The 18829-nt window shown below is 40.2% G+C and overlaps 1 protein-coding gene across 3 annotated transcripts in view; it reads left to right on the forward strand.

Annotated features, from left to right (window-relative positions):
- Ccnb3 (cyclin B3) overlaps positions 1–18405 on the forward strand; it is a 58830-nt gene extending 40425 nt beyond the window's left edge. For all 3 annotated transcript variants that reach the window (XM_059250596.1, XM_059250598.1, XM_059250597.1), the window contains 6 exons: positions 2818–2910; positions 7059–7196; positions 10892–11047; positions 12214–12363; positions 17727–17857; positions 18094–18405. In XM_059250596.1, the coding sequence (XP_059106579.1) occupies positions 2818–2910; positions 7059–7196; positions 10892–11047; positions 12214–12363; positions 17727–17857; positions 18094–18175 (750 nt within the window). In that variant the 3' untranslated portion in view covers positions 18176–18405. The remainder of the gene's footprint in view (positions 1–2817; positions 2911–7058; positions 7197–10891; positions 11048–12213; positions 12364–17726; positions 17858–18093) is intronic.
- The last annotated feature ends 424 nt before the right edge of the window (positions 18406–18829 follow it).

An 18829-nucleotide genomic window follows, 5' to 3' on the forward strand; every position in this document is an offset into this window, starting at 1 on the left:
ATTGCCCATTTCTCTAACACAATTAACTGTTCAATAGCTTGACTAGATTCTGACACTGAGCTCCCAAATTTCACATCAGATCCCTCAGATAAAGGGCTCACTTACAGAATAATGCACCAACTCCATATGTCAAACACAGACAAGGTATCAGGATGCCCATATTTCTACCCATTTGATAACAAATTTCAGCTTTCCCAGGATTTCTCATGCTATTATTTGGATCTAGAATGTTCCACAAAGGCTTGGTTCCTAGCTTGAGGTGATACTAGGAGGTAGCATAACCTTTAGGAGGTGGGTTTTATAAGAGGAGATTCAATTATCACATGAATGCTTGTAGAGGGTATTTGGGGACCATAGCCCCCTTTGGTCTCTGTGTTTCCTGGCTGCTATATATATCCTTGGCATCATGTAATACTTTACCATGTGAACTTCATACAGTATATTCTGGTCATGGTTTGCCCTCCTCATCTCCTCCCAGATCCTCCCACCTCCCTGCCCATCCAACTCCATGCCTTCTTTCTCTTCTCTGAAGTATTTTTTTTTTTTAAAAAATGTTAACATATTTTATTAATTCTTTGAGAATTTCAGTCAATGTATTTTGATCACATTCACACTCCTTCCCAGCTCCTCTTAGAAGCACCCAAATTTGTGTCTTCTTTTTCTAAGCCCATCAAGTCAAATATGTGTTGCCTTAATATTTCGTGGCCACCCCTGGAGTGTGGTTGATATACCAAGAATCACATTCTTAAAGAAAATTGGATTTCCCTCCCCCAGAAGCTATCCATTGCCAATAGCTCCTCAGCTAGAGGTGGAATTTCATGCCCACTTCCTGCCTTCATGCTGGGATTTTGTCTGGGTAGAGCTTGTGCGGGTCTTTGTGCATGCCATCACAACCATTATGAATTCATATGGATTGTGCCTAGAAAATACTGTTTCAATGTAATCATCCATCATCTCTGACTCTTACAGTCTTTCTACCCTCTCTTCTACAAGCCTCCCTGAGCCATTTGGGGCTGAGCATTCCATGATGTTATATTTTTGGCACATTGACCAGTTGTGGGTCTCAGTTAACTGCCTTATACTAAAAGAAGAAGCTTCTCTGATGAGGGTTGAGAGATGTATGTAATCTATGGATATAGCATTAAGTCATTAGGAGCTGATTTAGCACTATGTACTTTCAGCAGAAGAGCAGTTAGGTTCTCCTTTAAGTCGGTCTAGCCCCTGGTCTTTGGCCCCAGTAATGGTGCCAGGTATGGCTTCTGTCTTGTGGAGCAGGCCTTAAAACCAATCAGAATGTGTTTAGTTACTTCAGTAACATTCACTCCACTATTGTACCAGGGGAAATATCTTGCTATTGGTTATTATAGCTTGCAGGGCTCAAAGCTGGGTAAGACTGATGATTAATTTTCTTTGCTGGTAACATGCACAGCACTTTTCAGAACTAGGAAAGCTAGCCAGTAGGGATGAAGCTTTAAGGTCATGATATTTCTCATAGTCTATGATTCCAGTGTGGATTTTTTGTTTGTTTTTGTGATGCGACCTAGGCATCTGGAGTTAAAGGGTTGGTGGTTTTCCTTGGTATAGATATGGGCTCTCACCTTCATTGCATGGGTGTTTGGATCTTTGTTTGCTGCTGCTCCAACTTATTGGATTGTGGTCCAGCTGAACGGTGTTTGGAGCTCAGTACTGGAGCAACTCCGTTGATGTTTAAATGGAATGTCATAAGCAGTCCCATTTAAGCTAGGAATAGGTGCAACTTCTGAGCCCTGGAGCAGACCATCTGTAGCTAGAAGATTCTTATGGCTGATCTTCAGAAGTCTGTGAGGGCTCACTCACCCAGTTCTACAGGTAGTCCTTGGGTAGCAGGGGCGGGGATCTCAGTGGGAGTGGAAGGTGCTCCCTGAAGGTAGGGCACAGAATGTTACACCATCTTTGGGTAGAGGTGGGTGGGATGTAGGCTGGGCTAAAGGTCTATACCTGGAGTTGTACTCATAGGTGCCATGAGATCTTTGGGTAACACAGTGGGTGGGGTAGATCATAGACTAGCTCTGGGGTCCATGCCTGAGTTTGAGCTCACAGGGTACCACATGGTCCACAGAATGGCCAGTGGGGTGGCTGAGGGGTCAGGCAGGTGAGTAGATTGGCTCTGGTGGGTCTCATTGGAAATCTTGATATAAATGTAGAAACTAAGCTTAGTTTTCTAAATCAAAGTATGAAGCTTTACAAGACATTTGAGTACTACATATGTATATCAAAGTTGAAAAAGCATTGGTTTGCACAGCATGGTATTCTGTTTTAGACTGATTTGCAAAGAAGTATTGCAACTCTTCTAGTATTCGTTGACAGCCATGGGTGGGTTCCCCAATATCTCTTCTGACACTTAAATATTTTATATGTCCATTTCCGAAAGATAGCTTGAACTAAAAGGACCAGGTGGCCAAACGAGGGCCATAAAAGGCTTCCCTGGCAGCCCTGACATGGACCAGGCCTTAACTAGAAGAGGCTGGAGCTGAGCAAGCAATTCTCAGGAAAACCACAGCTTAGGGACAACCAATCAACAGATGCCCCCCCTGGCCTCCTGCTGGCTTAGCAGGCCCCTGAACCCCTTCTGCTGGCTCAGCAGGCCCCCGAACCCCTTCTGCTGGCTCAGCAGGCCCCATCGTCTTGGACCCTAACAGAACTTGTTCAGAAAAGGATACGCTGATATGCTGACATCTGATACAAGTTGAAAGTAGTGTGTTAGAACCATGAAAAAGAAGTGTTAAAATTTTGAAGTACAAGAATAGTTTATTAACATTTCTTTTTCAACAATGCCAGGAAAAGTTCATAGTCACGAAATACATGGACAGACAGATGGAACTCACCAGTGATATGAGAGCCATTCTTGTGGACTGGTTGGTGGAAGTTCAGGTAAGACTGGGAATTGCTGCCTTGAGAAACTGTTGTTGTCTTTTTCATTTCAAATCAAACATGCTAAAAACATACTGCATCTATAGAGCTGAAGAAACTATAGTCCTGATTTCTAGGAATTTATTATTTGGATGGCAAAATAAGACCTGAAGACAAGTAAATACAATGTAAAACCTGATGGCTGCTACTGGCATTTGGCTTATATGTTCATGATTTGGTGGATTTCAGCTTCTGATTGGCTGTAAATTCAGCTTCTTTGGTTGACTGATACTCAGTTGTTTGATTACAAGGTGAGGTTACAACTTTTACATGTTGTCATTCACTATAGAGAGAATCTACTTTAGCCAAACTTGCTCAAGTACAGAGGCTGGATTAAGGCAAATGACTTTTGTTTCAGTACTCCTTATTCTCTAGGGGTGACAACTAAACATTGGAAGTGTATCCTTTCAGATCATTTTCTGTCCCTTTTGTTGTTAAGGTTCTGCTATCTCTTGCTTATGTCAATAATACACATGCAACCTTAAACTGTAACATGAATCTTAAAAGATCTTATTAATAAAGAAAAACCCTGGAGCCAGATATTGGAGTGAAAGCTAAAAGATCAGAGAAACACAACAAGCCAACCTCACCTTGCCAACTCCTCAGCCAATTTTGTTTCCACAAATCCTCAGACTCAAAGCTTGAGTCCTCACCCCTGAGGGTCTCAGTTGAACTGCTGCTTAGCTCCTGTCTCTTCACGCCTTATATACCATTCTCCACCCAGCCATGTCACTTCCTGGGATTAAAGGCATTCATGCTCTTCAAGCAAAGGCATGAGATCTCAAGTGCTGGGATTAAAGGTGTGTGCTACCATGTTTGGCTCTGTTCCCAGTGTGGCCTTGAACTCACAGAGATCCAGATGGATCTCTGCCTCCCGAGTGATAGGATTAAAGGTGTGTACCACCACTGTCTGGCCTCTATGTCTAATCTAGTGGCTGGCTCTGTCCTCTGATCCCCAGATAAGTATATTAGCGTATACAATATGTTGGGGTACACAATGTATCACCACATTAAACCTTAAACCCTTCTGCCTCAGCTTTCTGAGTACTGAGATCACAGACCTGTGCTACTATACATATACCTGCATTTCTTAAAAACACACAGATCCCAAGATAAATGTTGTGCTACAAGCCCATTATCCTTATACTTGGGAAGTGGAGGCAGGAGATCAAGAGATCAAAGCCATCCTCAGCTTCACAGCAAGTTTGAAGTCAGTGTGGGCAAATGAGACCCCATCTCAAAACAAACAACCGCACACACAAAAATAATCCAAGTAATCTTTTCCTATAAGTATAGATCTATCACGCTCTTTTTAATGACTCTGTGATTCTCTTATATGTATAAATCTTCATTTAGATAACTAGGCATTTTGATAGAACTGGTCTAATAACTTGCCCTAAGATAAGATTAAATGGTTTGCATGTTTCAATTCATTTCTTTTTCTGCTTCTAATTTTAAAAATCTAAGTTTTAGGTCTATATTAGTCTTGCATAGTATTTTATATTACTTTTGAATTTAAAAAAATCACAGTGTGACTCTGATTTCTATAATTATGTTGTAATATTGTGAGGCCTTTAAATGTTTAGTCTTTGGCTGCAAGAATTTTTATCATTTTTCCTATATACCATTCTACCTTTTCTCTACCTTTTTTTCTTTTTATTTATTGTTTTAAACCCCTTGCATTAAGGGCTGACTTTCAATAGGCTGAAGAAAGCAATCAGCTCTGCTACCTATTAAATTCTCGCAGAGGCAGATTGTCTACAAATGGTTTAGCACCAGGTTTCACAGGACTGTAAGCTGTAGCCAGAAAGAATATAGGAGGAAAGAACTCAGTTTCATCTTCTGTTACACCCCATTTACTAGGATAGAAGGCTCTCTGGCAGCCAAGCATGAGGACCTGAGTGGAGCCCCAGCCTGTACACAAAAGGCTGAGCATGTGTCTGTAACCCCAGCACTGGAAGGATGAGGAGGGAAGACAGATCTCTGGAGCTCACTGGTCACCTGGACTAGCAGAATTAGTGAGCTGCAAGTCCCATTGAGAGACTTTCTTAAAAACTTAGGTAGATGGCACCTGAGGACAATACCCTAAGTTGACTTCTGGCCTCTACATGTGCACGTACATTCACTCCCTACATGTGCACTCATTCATATACATGAAAACACACAGGATTTTCATTCATATATTACCCTCATATTTATATGTTACCATTTAATACTAGCATGCAGGAATATGTGTATACAAGAAGGAAGCAATGTAAGTATTGGCTGTGCCATTTTCTCACAGAGACATTATCCTTAGATACTGCTTCCCATTTCTGCCATCATTTATTTATCTATCTGTCTGTCTATCTATCTGTTTATTTATTTATTTATGATTAGCTGGTTTCAATTTGCTACTTAAGATTATAGCCATTACTTTTCACCTATATGAGCTCCTCCCATTTCTTTTTTATTTTTATTTTATTTTATAGTTTAATTTAATTCTACATATCAGCCAAGGATTCCCTTGTTCTCCCCCCAGCCCACCCCCCATTCCCACCTCCTCCAGGGCAAAGACTCCCCTGAGGATTGAGTTCAACCTGGTAGATTCAGTCCAGGCAGGTCCAGTCCCCTCCTCGCAGGCTGAGCCAAGTGTCCCTGTATAAGCCCCAGGTTCCAAACAGCCAGCTCATGCACTGAGTACAGGACCCAGTCCCACTGCCTGGATGCCTCCCAAACAGATCAAGCTAATCAACTGTCTCACTTATCCAGAAGGCCTGATCCAGTTGGGGGCTCCTCAGCTATTGGTTCATAGTTCGTATGTTTCCATTCATTTGGCTATTTGTCCCTGTGCTTTATCCAACCTTGGTCTCAACAATTCTCGCTCATACAAATCCTCCTCTTTCTCGCCAATTGGACTCCTGGAACTCCACCTGGGGCCTGGCCGTGGATCTCTGCATCCAGTTCCCTCAGTCATTGGATGGGGTTTCTAGCATGACAATTAGGGTGTTTGGCCATCCTATCACCAGAGTAGGTCAGTTTGGGCTGTCTCTCGACCATTGCCAGTAGTCTATTGTGGGGGTATCTTTGTGGATTTCTGTGGTCCTCTCTAGCACTTTGCTTCTTCCTATTCTCATGTGGTCTTCATTTATCATGATCTTTTATTCCTTGTTCTCCCTCTCTGTTCTTGATCCAGCTGGGATCTCCCACTCCCCTAAGCTCTCTTTCCCTGCAACCATGTCTTTCATTACCCCCACTCACGTCCATGGTGTTCATGTAGATCTCTCATCCATTTCTCTGTCATTGGGTGATGCCTGTGTCTTTCTTAGGGTCCTGTTTTCTAGGTAGCCTCCCTGGAGTTGTGAGTAGCAGTCTAGTCATCTTTGTTTTACATCTAGTATCCTCCTATGAGTGAGTACATACCATGTTTGTTCCTCCCATTTCTGTATTAGGACATTCATTTCGATACTGTGGAAAGCAAAATAACATGCCCATGTCAGAATCCCCAGTACCTGTGAAAATGCTAATATTGCTAATCAGCTGAATTTAAGATATGCCAATGATCTCAGATTATTAGAGTGATCCTAAAGTCTTTACAGGTATCCTTAAATATGGAACACGGAGATGGGATGATATAATATGACATAGATTTGTCTTTTTATACATAGATTTGGGAGATAAAAGGGGCAACAGACCAATAATTGTTAGTTGCCTCTACAAAGTAGAGAATTTACTAGAATTTCTAGAAAGGAAGCTGGACCTGTTAGAAACTTGACTTTTTGCCCTGTCTCTGTTTTGGATATAAAGAAATACTATCTCCTTGGAGATTACGGTTCCTAACAAATGAAGAAAGCAGGAATCTGAGTATCAGAGATCAAGGCACCCACAGACACTGCCTAGTTTGTAAGGCTGGGTATCTTTCTGAAGGATAATTACAGAGAATTGCAGGGTCCTTAAAGGGGTTAGTGCTATATGTCAGTACCTTTCTGGAGTAGTTTCCACATTCCTAGCAGAGTACAAACTGGCTAGAACTGTCCTTGATGCTCCAGACAGTCAAGGTTTGTAGATTTGTCTGGAGATGGCTGTTTATTTGGAAACTATGCAGATTCCTATCTGATTTGTTCCTTCAGACGTCCTTTCAGATGAATAATGAGACGCTGTATTTGACAGTGAAGCTAGTGGATCACTACCTGATGAAGGCACAGTGCCAGAAGGATCATCTACAACTCCTGGGCTCCACTGCCTACATGATTGCAGCCAAATTGGAGGTGAGTCTGAATCCTTAAGGTCTGAGGGGAACTAACCAAATATCCATCCTAAACAGAGAAGGAGTGTGTATATGTACAGACATATCTAAGTGAAATTGTGTATATGCATCTCTATAAATTTATCTATATGTATATATAAATCATATATACACAGATACTTTTCTTACCAAATTTTTGTCTATTTCCTTAGCTATGGAAAGTTCTTACTTGGCACTGGAGGTATATTTGTCCTGGGAACAGCAAGGTTCACTTGTTTAGTTTTTAAAGATACTTTGGGCACAGGTGCCTTATTTGATAGGTAGTTCTGTTAAAAACTTCCTGCTCATTAATGATTTTCTGCCCTCTCCCTAAGCTTTTCTTGTTCCACCAGCTGTATCCTCTTCTAGGAGAATCTATCTGCACCTATAATAAAACAAAGTAAAGTGCTGGAGACAATTATAGAAAATGGTTTGGTATAAATTATAGTGAGTCTAAACTGGTTTAGGTGAAATAGTTATTTTTGAAGTAACTGTATAAAGACAAATAATATGAAGACAACTAGCCTTTTCTTCATGACCATAATCCATCTAGTTAACCTCTCTAATTCTTTCCTTTATTTAGGAGGTAGCAATTTCTATTAAAAGGTTCAAAAAACTTTGGAACTATTTTTTCTTTTTTCTGCCTTCTCAGTCCCTCCCTCTCTATCTCACTCCTTCCCTGCTCAAGTGCCCTTTGTATTTATCATTAGAGATACTGTCCTATACCTTGCTTTCAAAGGCTGGGCCCAGGCAGAGTAAGAAGAAAGGCACAGAGGGGGTGGGTACTTGTAGCGAGCTTTGGAACCAGAAGTACTCCTCTTCCTTTGGTCAGAACAGAAGGCATACACTAAGGAAGAAGGATGGCTTCCCTTATAGGACTTAGAAATATTGGAAGACTTTTAAAAAGGATTTATTTTTATATCTTAATAATGTGTATATGTTTGTGTGGGAGTCTGCACATGTGAGTGCAGGTGTCCCTGGGATCAGTGGTATCCTGTCTCCAGAGCAGAATTTACAGGCAGCTGTGCACCCGTTGGCGTGGAAACTAAGAACTAAACTTTGCTCTTCTGCAATAGCAGTAGGCTCTCTTAATTACTGGGCTATTTTTTTCCAGCCCCTGAAAGAATTTTTTTTAATTATAAAAATTGAATTCAAATGTAATTACATTACTTACTCACTTCTTTTACTTCCTTGATCCCCTCAAACACCCTTACTCCATTTTAAATTCATGGCTCTTTTTTCTTTGATTATTATTTTTTATATACATATACACAAAAATACAGCCTGCTGAGTCGATTTACTATTGCTTGTATGTACATGATTTGAGGGCTGACCACTTGGTATAGGATAACCAAATAAGGAGTTCATCTCTGAGAAAGACTAATTCTCCCTCTCTCAGCAGTTATTAATTACCTGTAGTCCTTTGCATAGGAGTGGGGCTTGTGATATTTCCCCCTTCCACATTAACATGCCTGTTGGTATTGCCAGTGTTCAGGTTTTGTTGAGGCAGCCACATTGTTGAGATTTCATGGGCATAGCTTTCCTGTCATTTCTAGGAGACACATCCCACAGCAACTTTCCTGGTCCTCTGTGTCCTACATTCTTTCCATCCCTCCTCCCTCAATATTCCCCGAACCTTATGTGCAGGACTTGTCTTATAGATATATCAATTGGGGGTAGGCACCCCATGATCATTTGATTTCTGCATCTTGACCATTTATGGTTTTCTCTAATGCTCTCCACCTGCTGCAAAGAGAAGCTTCTTAGATGAAAGGTGATGATTACACTTCTCTGTGAGTATAAGGCTAAGTTTTAGAATATAGTTAGGAATTATGCTGGTCTAGTGAAGCAGCAGTAGTAGGTTCATCTCTAAATCCATAAGCTCAGTAGCTCTGGGAAGGTGGCTAGGTTTCCAATAGCAGACATTATTTTCTTCCTGTTGAGGTGGCCTTAAGTCTAATTAGACAGCTGTTGGTTACCACCAAGATAGGAGTGTCACTATTGTACTTTGAAGGATATCTTGCCGTGCTGGTCATTATTGTGGTTCACAGATGTCATAGGTGGGTAAGACTGTTGGTTGCTTCCCTCCATTGGCAGCTTGCATAGTACCTCCTGATACTATGAAAGCTAGACCTCAGGGAGGAAACTTTCTGGTCAAATACAGCACATATTCTTCCTCCAGAGTTGTGTATGTCCAAACTGTGTGGTGTCTTCAGCAACAGGGACTTTCTTTCAACCTCTGGGAGACAGCCAAGGTTAACAGCAGTAGCTTATGTTGTCTTGGGAGTCTCCTGGATTACCCGGACCAACAGCTTGAAAGGAGGTTTCTCACGCCTGGTTCTGAGAGGTTTGCTAGGTAGCCTGTGACTTTTGGGGGAGCGTTACAAAACAACTGAGAATAAATGCTAGTGAGGATGTGGAGAAAGGGGAACCCTCACTCACTATTAGTGAGAATGCAAACTGGAAGAGCCATTCTGGAATTCAGCTTGGAGCATCCTCAAAAATCTAAAAATTAGTGAACCATATGACCCATCTATACCACTCCTTGGCATATATCCAAAGTACTTGACATTCTTACTTTACAAATAATGTGTTCAGCAACATATATTGTGTCTCTGTTCAAAATAGTTAGGAAATGGAAACAATCTAAACGTCTTTCAATAGATGAATGGATAATGAAAATATGGTATGTATACACAATGGAAGACTTTTCAGCTGTAAAGAAAAATGAAATCGTGAAATTTGCAGGTAAATGGATGGGACTAGAAAATAGTATAGTGAGTCAGGTAACCCAGAGCAAGAAAGATAAATGCCACATGTTCTCGGCTTTGCAAGTTTTAGCTCTGAATCTTCAACTGTGAGTATGTCCTGGAGTGACTGCAAAAGACAGGAAAGTAAAAACGGACAATGGGAGGAGGGAGCTCGAGTGGGGAATATCATGATACAGGGAGCTGTGGGAATGGGGTGATTGTAGAAGAAAGGAACGAGTGATCTGGGGATCTATGAGCCTGATAAGCCATAGGGGAGGAGGAAGAAAGGGAGGGGGAGACAAAGGAGGGAAGAACAGTAAGGAGGTAAAGAGGAAATATGGCTGGAGTGGATGGTGAGCTCTAGGTCAAGTAAAAACGAAGCATCTTTCTATATCTTCATGATTTTCCAAAACCAGTTTTCAACTTCCAGAGAACAGAGGATGGGAAGACACTCGCAGCACAGCACACTCACACTCTCAGCTCCTCTCCATCCTACCATGCACATTTTCTCTATTTCTTGCTCATTTTTCTTTGGCTTCCTTCTGTTCCTTTCCCATAGCAGGCTTTAGATATCTCTATTCTGATTTCTGATTCTCACCCATCAGGAGGGCACACTCCTGCTCTCAGATGCTGTGTCCTGTTAGGCTGCCTTTGGCATTGTAAGGGACCATAACATTTAGCCCCATCCTCTGCCTGATGTTGATACAGTTTAGGGACAGGCAACTATTTTCAATTTGTTTTTTCTTTCTGTTGAGCAATTCAAACGAACTAAAACTGACTCTCAGATCTGCCCTGAAAGTCTATGTCAGGAAATGTGGTTGACTCCTATTCAACCTTCCTTCACTTCTCTCCCCTTCTTCTTTTATCGTAATTAGAGAAAAAAAAAAGAGTGCCTACATGAATGACTGTGTCTCCTTTTTATCCACAGGAATCCTATCCACCTTCTCTGCCAGAGTTCCTTTACATTTGTGAAGATCTTTATCAGCAGCGTGATATGGTTTCCTTGGAAATGAACATCCTGAAAACCCTCAACTTTGACATCAATATTCCTACTGCATATAATTTTCTGCGTAGATATGCTTCGGTAACGGGGAGGAGATATACCTTAGTTATTTTGATTTCTGGATTAATCTTTTCTATATCCAGAGTGGCTGACAGACTTCTTGGTTAAAGGTTGTTTATCAGATACTGGGGTGGGGCAAGTTATAAATTTCTGTGGTATACCTATAAGATTTTAGGATAAGAGCAAAGTAGGGGAAAAAGTAAAATAGTCTTTGATCAGGAGAGGGTGCATATATTTTGGGGAAATGTTGGCAATATTCTTTTCCTTAGTTGAATATTGGTTATGGGGGAGATCACTTTCAATTATTCATTGTACCCTACAATTATATATATATATATATATATATATATATATATATATATATATATATATATATATGGTATAAGTTAAAATTTATTTTCAAACATAAGAAGGAAGAGAATGTTTTGGAACATGAAACATCTCCTAGAGTAGGACTATGTGCAGAATCACAGTTGGGAGACTTTGACCCTTCAAAGGATGATTACTACAGCAAAGAGAGTCAAAGGGCACACACTTGGTAATTTAGGAGCCCTAAAGATGGCAAGTCCCAATGCCAGTATCATTGAAGGCAGTGTAAGTGTTACAGCTCTGAGGGGGAAGGCTTCCCCAGTGAAAGTGTTACAGCTCTGCTCCAGTGGGGGAAGGTTTGCCACAAAGTGTTACAGCTCTGAAGGGAAAGTCAGGAGCCAAGGAGTACCACAAAGTCACGCCCCACAACAAACCTCACACAAGAGGTTTATTGGGAGGGAAAAATCCAGGAGGGTAGCTGCCTCTAATCAGGCTAGAAGCAGCAGAGAACTGAACAGAACACATGATTTATATAGTGTTTCTTGGAGGCAGAGCTTTCCAGGGTGGGTATTGGTGGGTTTTCACATCCAGAGCTTAGGCTTTTTACTCCAGTGTAGGGCTGGGGCTGGCTATTAGGGCAGTTAAGAGTGTTTTGTGGGTAGAACCTGGCAGTTGGAGGTCCTTAAGGGAGGGGCCTGACCATTTGCATGCCTCAAGGGGCTTACAGGCAGGAGTCTGTAAAAGAGGTCATGGTAGCAGAAGTACTTTGTTCAAGCAGAGTACCATGTGGACTAGGGATGAGATAACTTGAAAGGGATTCTTCTGCCTGATACTGCTTTTCTGAATTGATTGTTAACCAGTCTTCTCATTTCCTTTAGTGTATCCATGCTAGCATGAAGACACTAACCTTGTCCCGCTTCATCTGTGAGATGACCCTGCAGGAATATGAATATGTCCAAGAGAGGCCTTCAAAACTAGCTGCAGCCTGTTTTCTCTTGGCCATCTACATGAGGAATCTCAACAATTGCGTAAATGGATGGGGTGGCTCAGTCACTAAGAGCATGATGTTATAAGTTCAAATCCCCAGCACTCATGTAAAAAGCTATGCATGGCCATTTTTGATTGTGCCCCTAGTCTGTGGGCGGTGGGGGTGGGTGGGTATCAGCACAAAAGAATCATTGGGAACTTGCTGGCTGCCAGCCTGGCTCTAGATTCAGTGAGAAACTCTGTCTCAAAGAATAAGGAGGACAGTAATAGAGCAAGACAACCCGACATGTTTCTCTGGCCTAAAACTACTTGGGGTAAATACTCATGATGGGTAGAGATGGGGTGAAATTTAGGACTGTGGAGTTCTTGTAACAAAACTGCTGTTCCTGCAGTTATGGCTTCTTTAACAATTGCACAATGTATGGACAAGGTTTTCTACAGTGATTGCTTTCAAATATTTAGTTTTTCTTAGCCACAAACTGTAACACTTTCTGTTTTAAAGAAAGCCTCCCAAAAAAGCCAAAATTGCAAACCAGACCAATGTGAAGTCACTCTGTTTGTCACAGGGGCTATGGTGGGCTCACTTCCTATCCTTTACCCCACTCCATCCCTGTCCCTTGCAGTCTCTTTAGCAGAACTGGCCTCTTAAGGATCTTGTTGGACTAGAGTTTGAGAAACACTGACCCAGAGACTATAGAATAGTGAAAGGATCTGTCGGTGTATGTAACAGGGCATGCGTGTAGTACTATCATCTGAAGTAGAAAGCCTTCTATAATTAAAATTCGTATTTGATACTTTCCTCAATTTTATAAAATATTGTAGAGAAAAGCAACTTTAGAGAACTTTGAATTCTTACTGATGTGCAATACATAATCAAATTAGAGACAGTGTAGTAACAACACCATTGCTGAGCCATTTCTAAGCCCTCTATATCTAGAAATTCTCAGCCACTCTTGATGAGCAAACCTCTGAATCCTGAGGAAATAGCACACAGAGTTGTATAAATCTGGACCAATTGTATTTATTATCTTCCTAGCAGTTTCAGTATTTCAGGTTTCTGTTGATCTTTTGCCTTCTAACTGGGATAAGATGAAATCTCAAAGTTGTGTTATTTGCATTTTCCTAATTACTAAGGATGGTGAGCATTTTTTGAGGTGTATCTTAGCCATGTTTTCTTCTTTTAAGAACTCTCTATTCAGGTCCTAAGTGCATTTTTTTGAATGGGTAATTTGTTTTTGACTGTTTTTTTTCACTTCTTTACATATTCTGGATATTAATCTTCCATTAAATGTATAGCTGGCAAATATTCTCTCCCATTCTGTGGGCTTCCGCTTCTTCTAGGTGATTATTTCTTTAGCTGTGCAGAGCTTTTTAGGTTTTTGAAGTCCCACTTGTCAATTGTTGGCCTTAATTCTTGGGCAAATGGAGTCCTAGTCAGGAAGTCCTTTCCTGCACACCTATATTATGTAGGGTGCTGCCTATGTATTCTTCTAGAAGTTTCTGTGTTCTAGGTTTCACATTTAGATCTTTGATCCATTTGGAGTTAGCCTTTGGCCAAGGTGGTGGGTGGTTTTTTACCTGGGGTTCCTAGATCCTGTCTGGTCTTTGGTAAGGCCAGGATATGGAGCCCTGGGTGGGGGTGCAGTCTGGGATTGTTGGACAGGCTTAAAGGGGTTTAGCAAGTGGTAGGCAGTGTCTTACTGGAGTCCTTAAGAGCACCCTGGCCTCCTGTAAAACTGCCGGGGCTGTGCAAATTTTCACTTTTATTCCACTCTGGTAAGATAAGATACAAGAAGTTATTTCAGTCTTTTTGAAGTTTTAAAGACTCGTTTTGTGGCCTATTTCATGAAGAGGAGCTTCTGTGTGCTGCTAAGTAGAATGGATATTCTTTTGTGCTTGGGTGGAATATTCTGTAGATATCTGTATTTGATATATGATCTCATTTATTTCTAATGATTTTCTGTTTAATTTTTGTCCAGATGACTAGTCTATTGAAGAAAGTGGAATACTGAAGCCACATATTATTATTAGGTTGAAGTTAATCTGTATTTTTAAATCCAATAGTAATGTTTTAAATGAAATTGTGCACCCTAGAATTTGGTGCATATATTTTTAGGATAGTAATATCTTCATGGTTAACTGTTGTGTTCCCTTAATTAGAATGAATTATCCCTCTTTATCTCTTCTGATTGCTTTTAGTATAGAGCCTGTTTTTTCAGCTATTAGGATACTGATGTTTCTTTGATTTAAGGTCCAAGTTGAGTAGATTACTTTTGTCCATCTTTAAAGTGGTGACTGTCTTTAAAGATAAGACGTGTTTCTTGAAAACAACAGATGAGTGGATTTGGTTTCTTGTTCTATTTAGCAAGCCAGTGTCTTTTGATTGGAAAATCGAGGCCATTAATATTTACAGTTATTTTTGAAATGTGTGTGAGTTAATTGTGGTCATTGTGCTGTTGATTTTTAATATTGTTTGTGTTCTAATTGGTACTTTGTATCTTACTGATTATGGCTTTGTCTTTGTTTCCTCAGTTTCTTGACTATGCTCATTACTCTCTTCAGCCCAAAGTATTGCTTCCTATGTTTTCTTTAGATTTTGTTTGTTGAAATAAAAAATTTAAGGTATTTATATCTTGGAAAGTCTGTCTTTTTCCTTCAACTATAGCAGATATTTTTTGCTAGGTATATCAGTAAGGTTGGTCATGGTCTTTCTGGAATTGGAATGTATTACTCCAGGCTCTTCTGGTTTTCAAATTTCCTTTGAGAAGTCAGCTGTTATTCTCATGGGTTTTCCTTTATATGTGACTTCAGATTTTGTTTTTGTTTTCCTTGCAGCTTTCAATATTCTTTCTTTGTGTTTTATACTTAGTGTTTTAGCTATGATATACTATAAGGATTTTCTTTTCTGATGTTGTCTATTTGGTGTTATGTATGCTTCTTGTATCTCTATGAGAATATATTTCCTTAGTTTGGGCTTGTTTTCTTCTATGATATTGTTGAAGACCTGGTCTATGCTATTGATTTGGGATTCTCCTTTATCTATGCCTGTAATTCAGAGGTTTGTTTTTTCATGTTTTTTTCACATTTCCTGTATCTTCCTTTCCTGTGTTTGAAATATTTTTTCACATTCCTTGCTTATTTGGTCTATATGTTCAACTTTATCTCAGAGTCCTAATATTTTATTTTCTGCTTTGTTCATTGTATTTCTGAGGCTTTTCTTTGAGTTTTCTAATTGGTTTATTGTTTTTTTTAATTCCATCTTCATTTCAGATTGAGCCTTCTTCAGTATTTCTATGTCTTTGTTGAAGTCCACTTTCAAATCTTGGGCTGTCTTTGTCATTTCTGTCAGCTTTATGTTTTTGTTCTCTTGGGAATCACTCGGTGAAACATCTCAATGAAATTAGTATCTTTAAACTCTTTGAATTATTTGATGAAGACTATAGTTTGTTCTTTTAAACTTTGTGTCCTAGAGTTCTTCCACATAATTCTCAATAGCAAACATTTTACAAGATTGGTAAGTTTTGGAGGGGAAATAATGGCTTTTTCTTTCATATTGTTTGCATGTTTTTGCTATGAGATATGGTCATGTGGATTTCTTTTGCTAGTTCTCTGTCTGATACAGACACAGCAGGTTAGGGAAGAATGGAAGATGTGGGGGTGGGTTTGGCCTAGAGGTTGGAAATGGCTTAGGTGGAATGAAGTTAGATGGACAGAGGGGACTGGGCTGTTTGGTTGGATGTGCATCCTGGTTCAAGCCTGGAGGATAGGGGTATATCTGGCTGGGTGGAAAGGTTGGATGAATATGTGAGGAGCCTGGGGTTTGGAGGGTAGTCAGGGCAGGTCCTGGTAAAAGCTTAGAGGTTGCTTTTGGAGCAGGCAGAAGTGGGCAAATTAAGCAGGGGCACTGGATGTTGGATCCAGGCTAGATCTGGAAGGTTGGGTAGGTTGTGTGGAGGGGCGGGACAAGCAGATTCACTATGTTAGACCCTGGAGAAGTATATGCAGGATCTGGCTAGGTGGAGAGGTTGAAAGCCAAAACATAAATGTCTAGACGGCAGTTTGACAGTGCATTTATTTAGCAAACAATAGTAGCAAGTTTCCCACTAGGGCCTTTAACCTCCCCAGCCATGGACTTTTGATCAGGGTTATAGTGGAGGCTTGTGGACCCTCAAATTTAGTAGGAAAGTAGTTTTTTACCTCTATAACAATCATGCCACTAATATGCCAGTAGGTACATCTTGACTGGCAGATCAGCATTGTAGCATTCAGGGTCCTGTACTGGGTGAGTCTATTGATAACTTTTCTTCCTAATTGACCTGTACACCTGATGGCACTGTGAAAGCTAGCCAACAGGAAGGAAGCTAGTAGTTCAGTTCCAACTCAATTTCTTTATTCAGCAGTAGGCTCTTACCGTCTAATTTTTGTGGGCAAAGCAAAAGCAATGACAATAGCCTGTGTTGATTTGGAAGCATATGAGGCCTCCCTGACCAACAATTCACAGGGAGGATTTCCCACACCCAGCACTGGCATTTTTTGCTCACTAGCCTATGGCTTCTGGAAGTAGCATTATCTATTCATGCAGGATATACCTGTTCAAGCATTATTATTATTATATTTTAAAATTAGCTCACAAAGTAGTGGATTTCTATATGGCTCTTTAATACATTGTTAGTTTTGGTTAACTTGTTCACATTGGCTTTTCTGCAAGCCCTACCCCATCCTCAATTTAAGCTTTCTACCATCAGTATCCTCCTAGCTACTTTCCTATCATACCCCAGAAGAGGTCATTTTAAAGCTCAGTCTTGAAAGACGTGTAGAACTTGTGAGAGGAGATATTGAATATGGGCAAAGTAGTAACTGAAAACATGTGATGGTACTGAAGAAATGAGTATGGTGTGTTTGGAGTAAAATTCGAAAACTAGTCCTATTCCTTAGGTCTTTGGTGGATTTTAGCTTACATGAACACCTATAACTAGGGCTAACATATAAATAATAATACTTGGGCATAATCATCTTAGAAGTTTGTATTTCAAATTTATTCTTTTATTTTAAAGATTTATTTATTTATTACATATACACTGTTCTGTCTGCATACATACCAGAAGAGGGCATCATATTTCATTACAGATGGTTGTGAGCCACCATGTGGTTGCTGGGAATTGAACTCAGGACCTCTGGAAGAGCAGCCAGTGCTCTTAACCTCTGAGCCATCTCTCCAACGCAAAACTTATTCTTTTAGGTGCTACCCTATAATTACTAGTTAGTATCTGTACTGTATGAGTCTTTGAAATGTTTTGAGTATCTCCCCTGCCTAAACAAGAGATGGGATGTTTGGACTTAGCATAGTTGGAGGTAAGGGTATACTTTAAATAATAGAAGTTACTATTCATTCTTCTGTTTTCAGATTCCTTTACTGGAACACTACACTGATTATAAAGCTGCTGAGCTTCACACCTTGGTCAGGAAGCTAAACGAATCGCTGCTTTTCATACCCCGTAGTTGCCTCAAGAATGTATATGAGAAGTATTCTGAAGAGTAAGCACCACACTACAGTTAAAGTTTAATTTATGCTCATTCATGAAAATCTTTAAAATAGTGGGCCTAGAAAAACGTCACTTAAAAAAGGAGGATTCAGAAACTTTACACCTTCCTTGCTACTCTACAGTTAAAGCCAGATAGGAACCCAGGGGTCTCTGATGTGCTATTTCCTCTGTGGAACCTGTTTTGCTTTGGTTTATTTTTCTCTAAGCAGACTACATTTCCTTTTGCAGGATCTTCTTTGAAGTCTCCAAAATACCTCCTTTGGACAAGGACCATTTAGAGGAGATTTTCAAGGGTGCATTATTGAGCTGAGGACCTCTGACAGCAGCTGTCAGGACAGATACACACATAGGCGGCACTTACCCATTTATCTTATGCTTGAAATTTTCCTTTTATAACTATTCATTTAATATTTTTCCTGTTTGTATTTTCCTAAACTGATAGTGTTGTGAATACTTAAATGTTTTAAATTGCTTTTATGAAAGAAAAGAAACTGTCATATTTGTTTAAAAAATTTAATAAAAAGGCAATGGTTACTAGAATGGCTTATCTCCCCTCTTATTGCTGAGGCACCCCATGTATAGTCAGGAAGGTTGTTGTCCAACCCAGTAAAGTCTGTTTCAGGATCTAACTCACCCCATGTCTGTCTGTCTTTAGAATTTTTTCTCCTTAGAGGAAGAGGGATTGAGCTAGGTGTGAACTGGTGAGTGAGTCTATAAAAGGATGGTCCTGGAGTGTGGCACCCAGTTCAAGAAGGGGTCCTGATTCTCCTCCCCAGCCAGGCCTCAACAACTCAGAGCCAGAGCAACTAATAGGAAGATAGAAGAAATACTTATTAGTTCCAATCTCCGATTATTCCCTTTTGCTTCAATGGTGAAAGGTGGAGAAATAAGCCCTCCAAAAGGCAGCTCTTCACAGTCTAAATTTGAAAACAAAAACAACTGTAGGACACATTGAAATCTTTTC

The sequence above is a fragment of the Peromyscus eremicus genome, chromosome X, assembly GCF_949786415.1.
Source record: "Peromyscus eremicus chromosome X, PerEre_H2_v1, whole genome shotgun sequence".
Classification (NCBI taxonomy): domain Eukaryota; kingdom Metazoa; phylum Chordata; class Mammalia; order Rodentia; family Cricetidae; genus Peromyscus; species Peromyscus eremicus.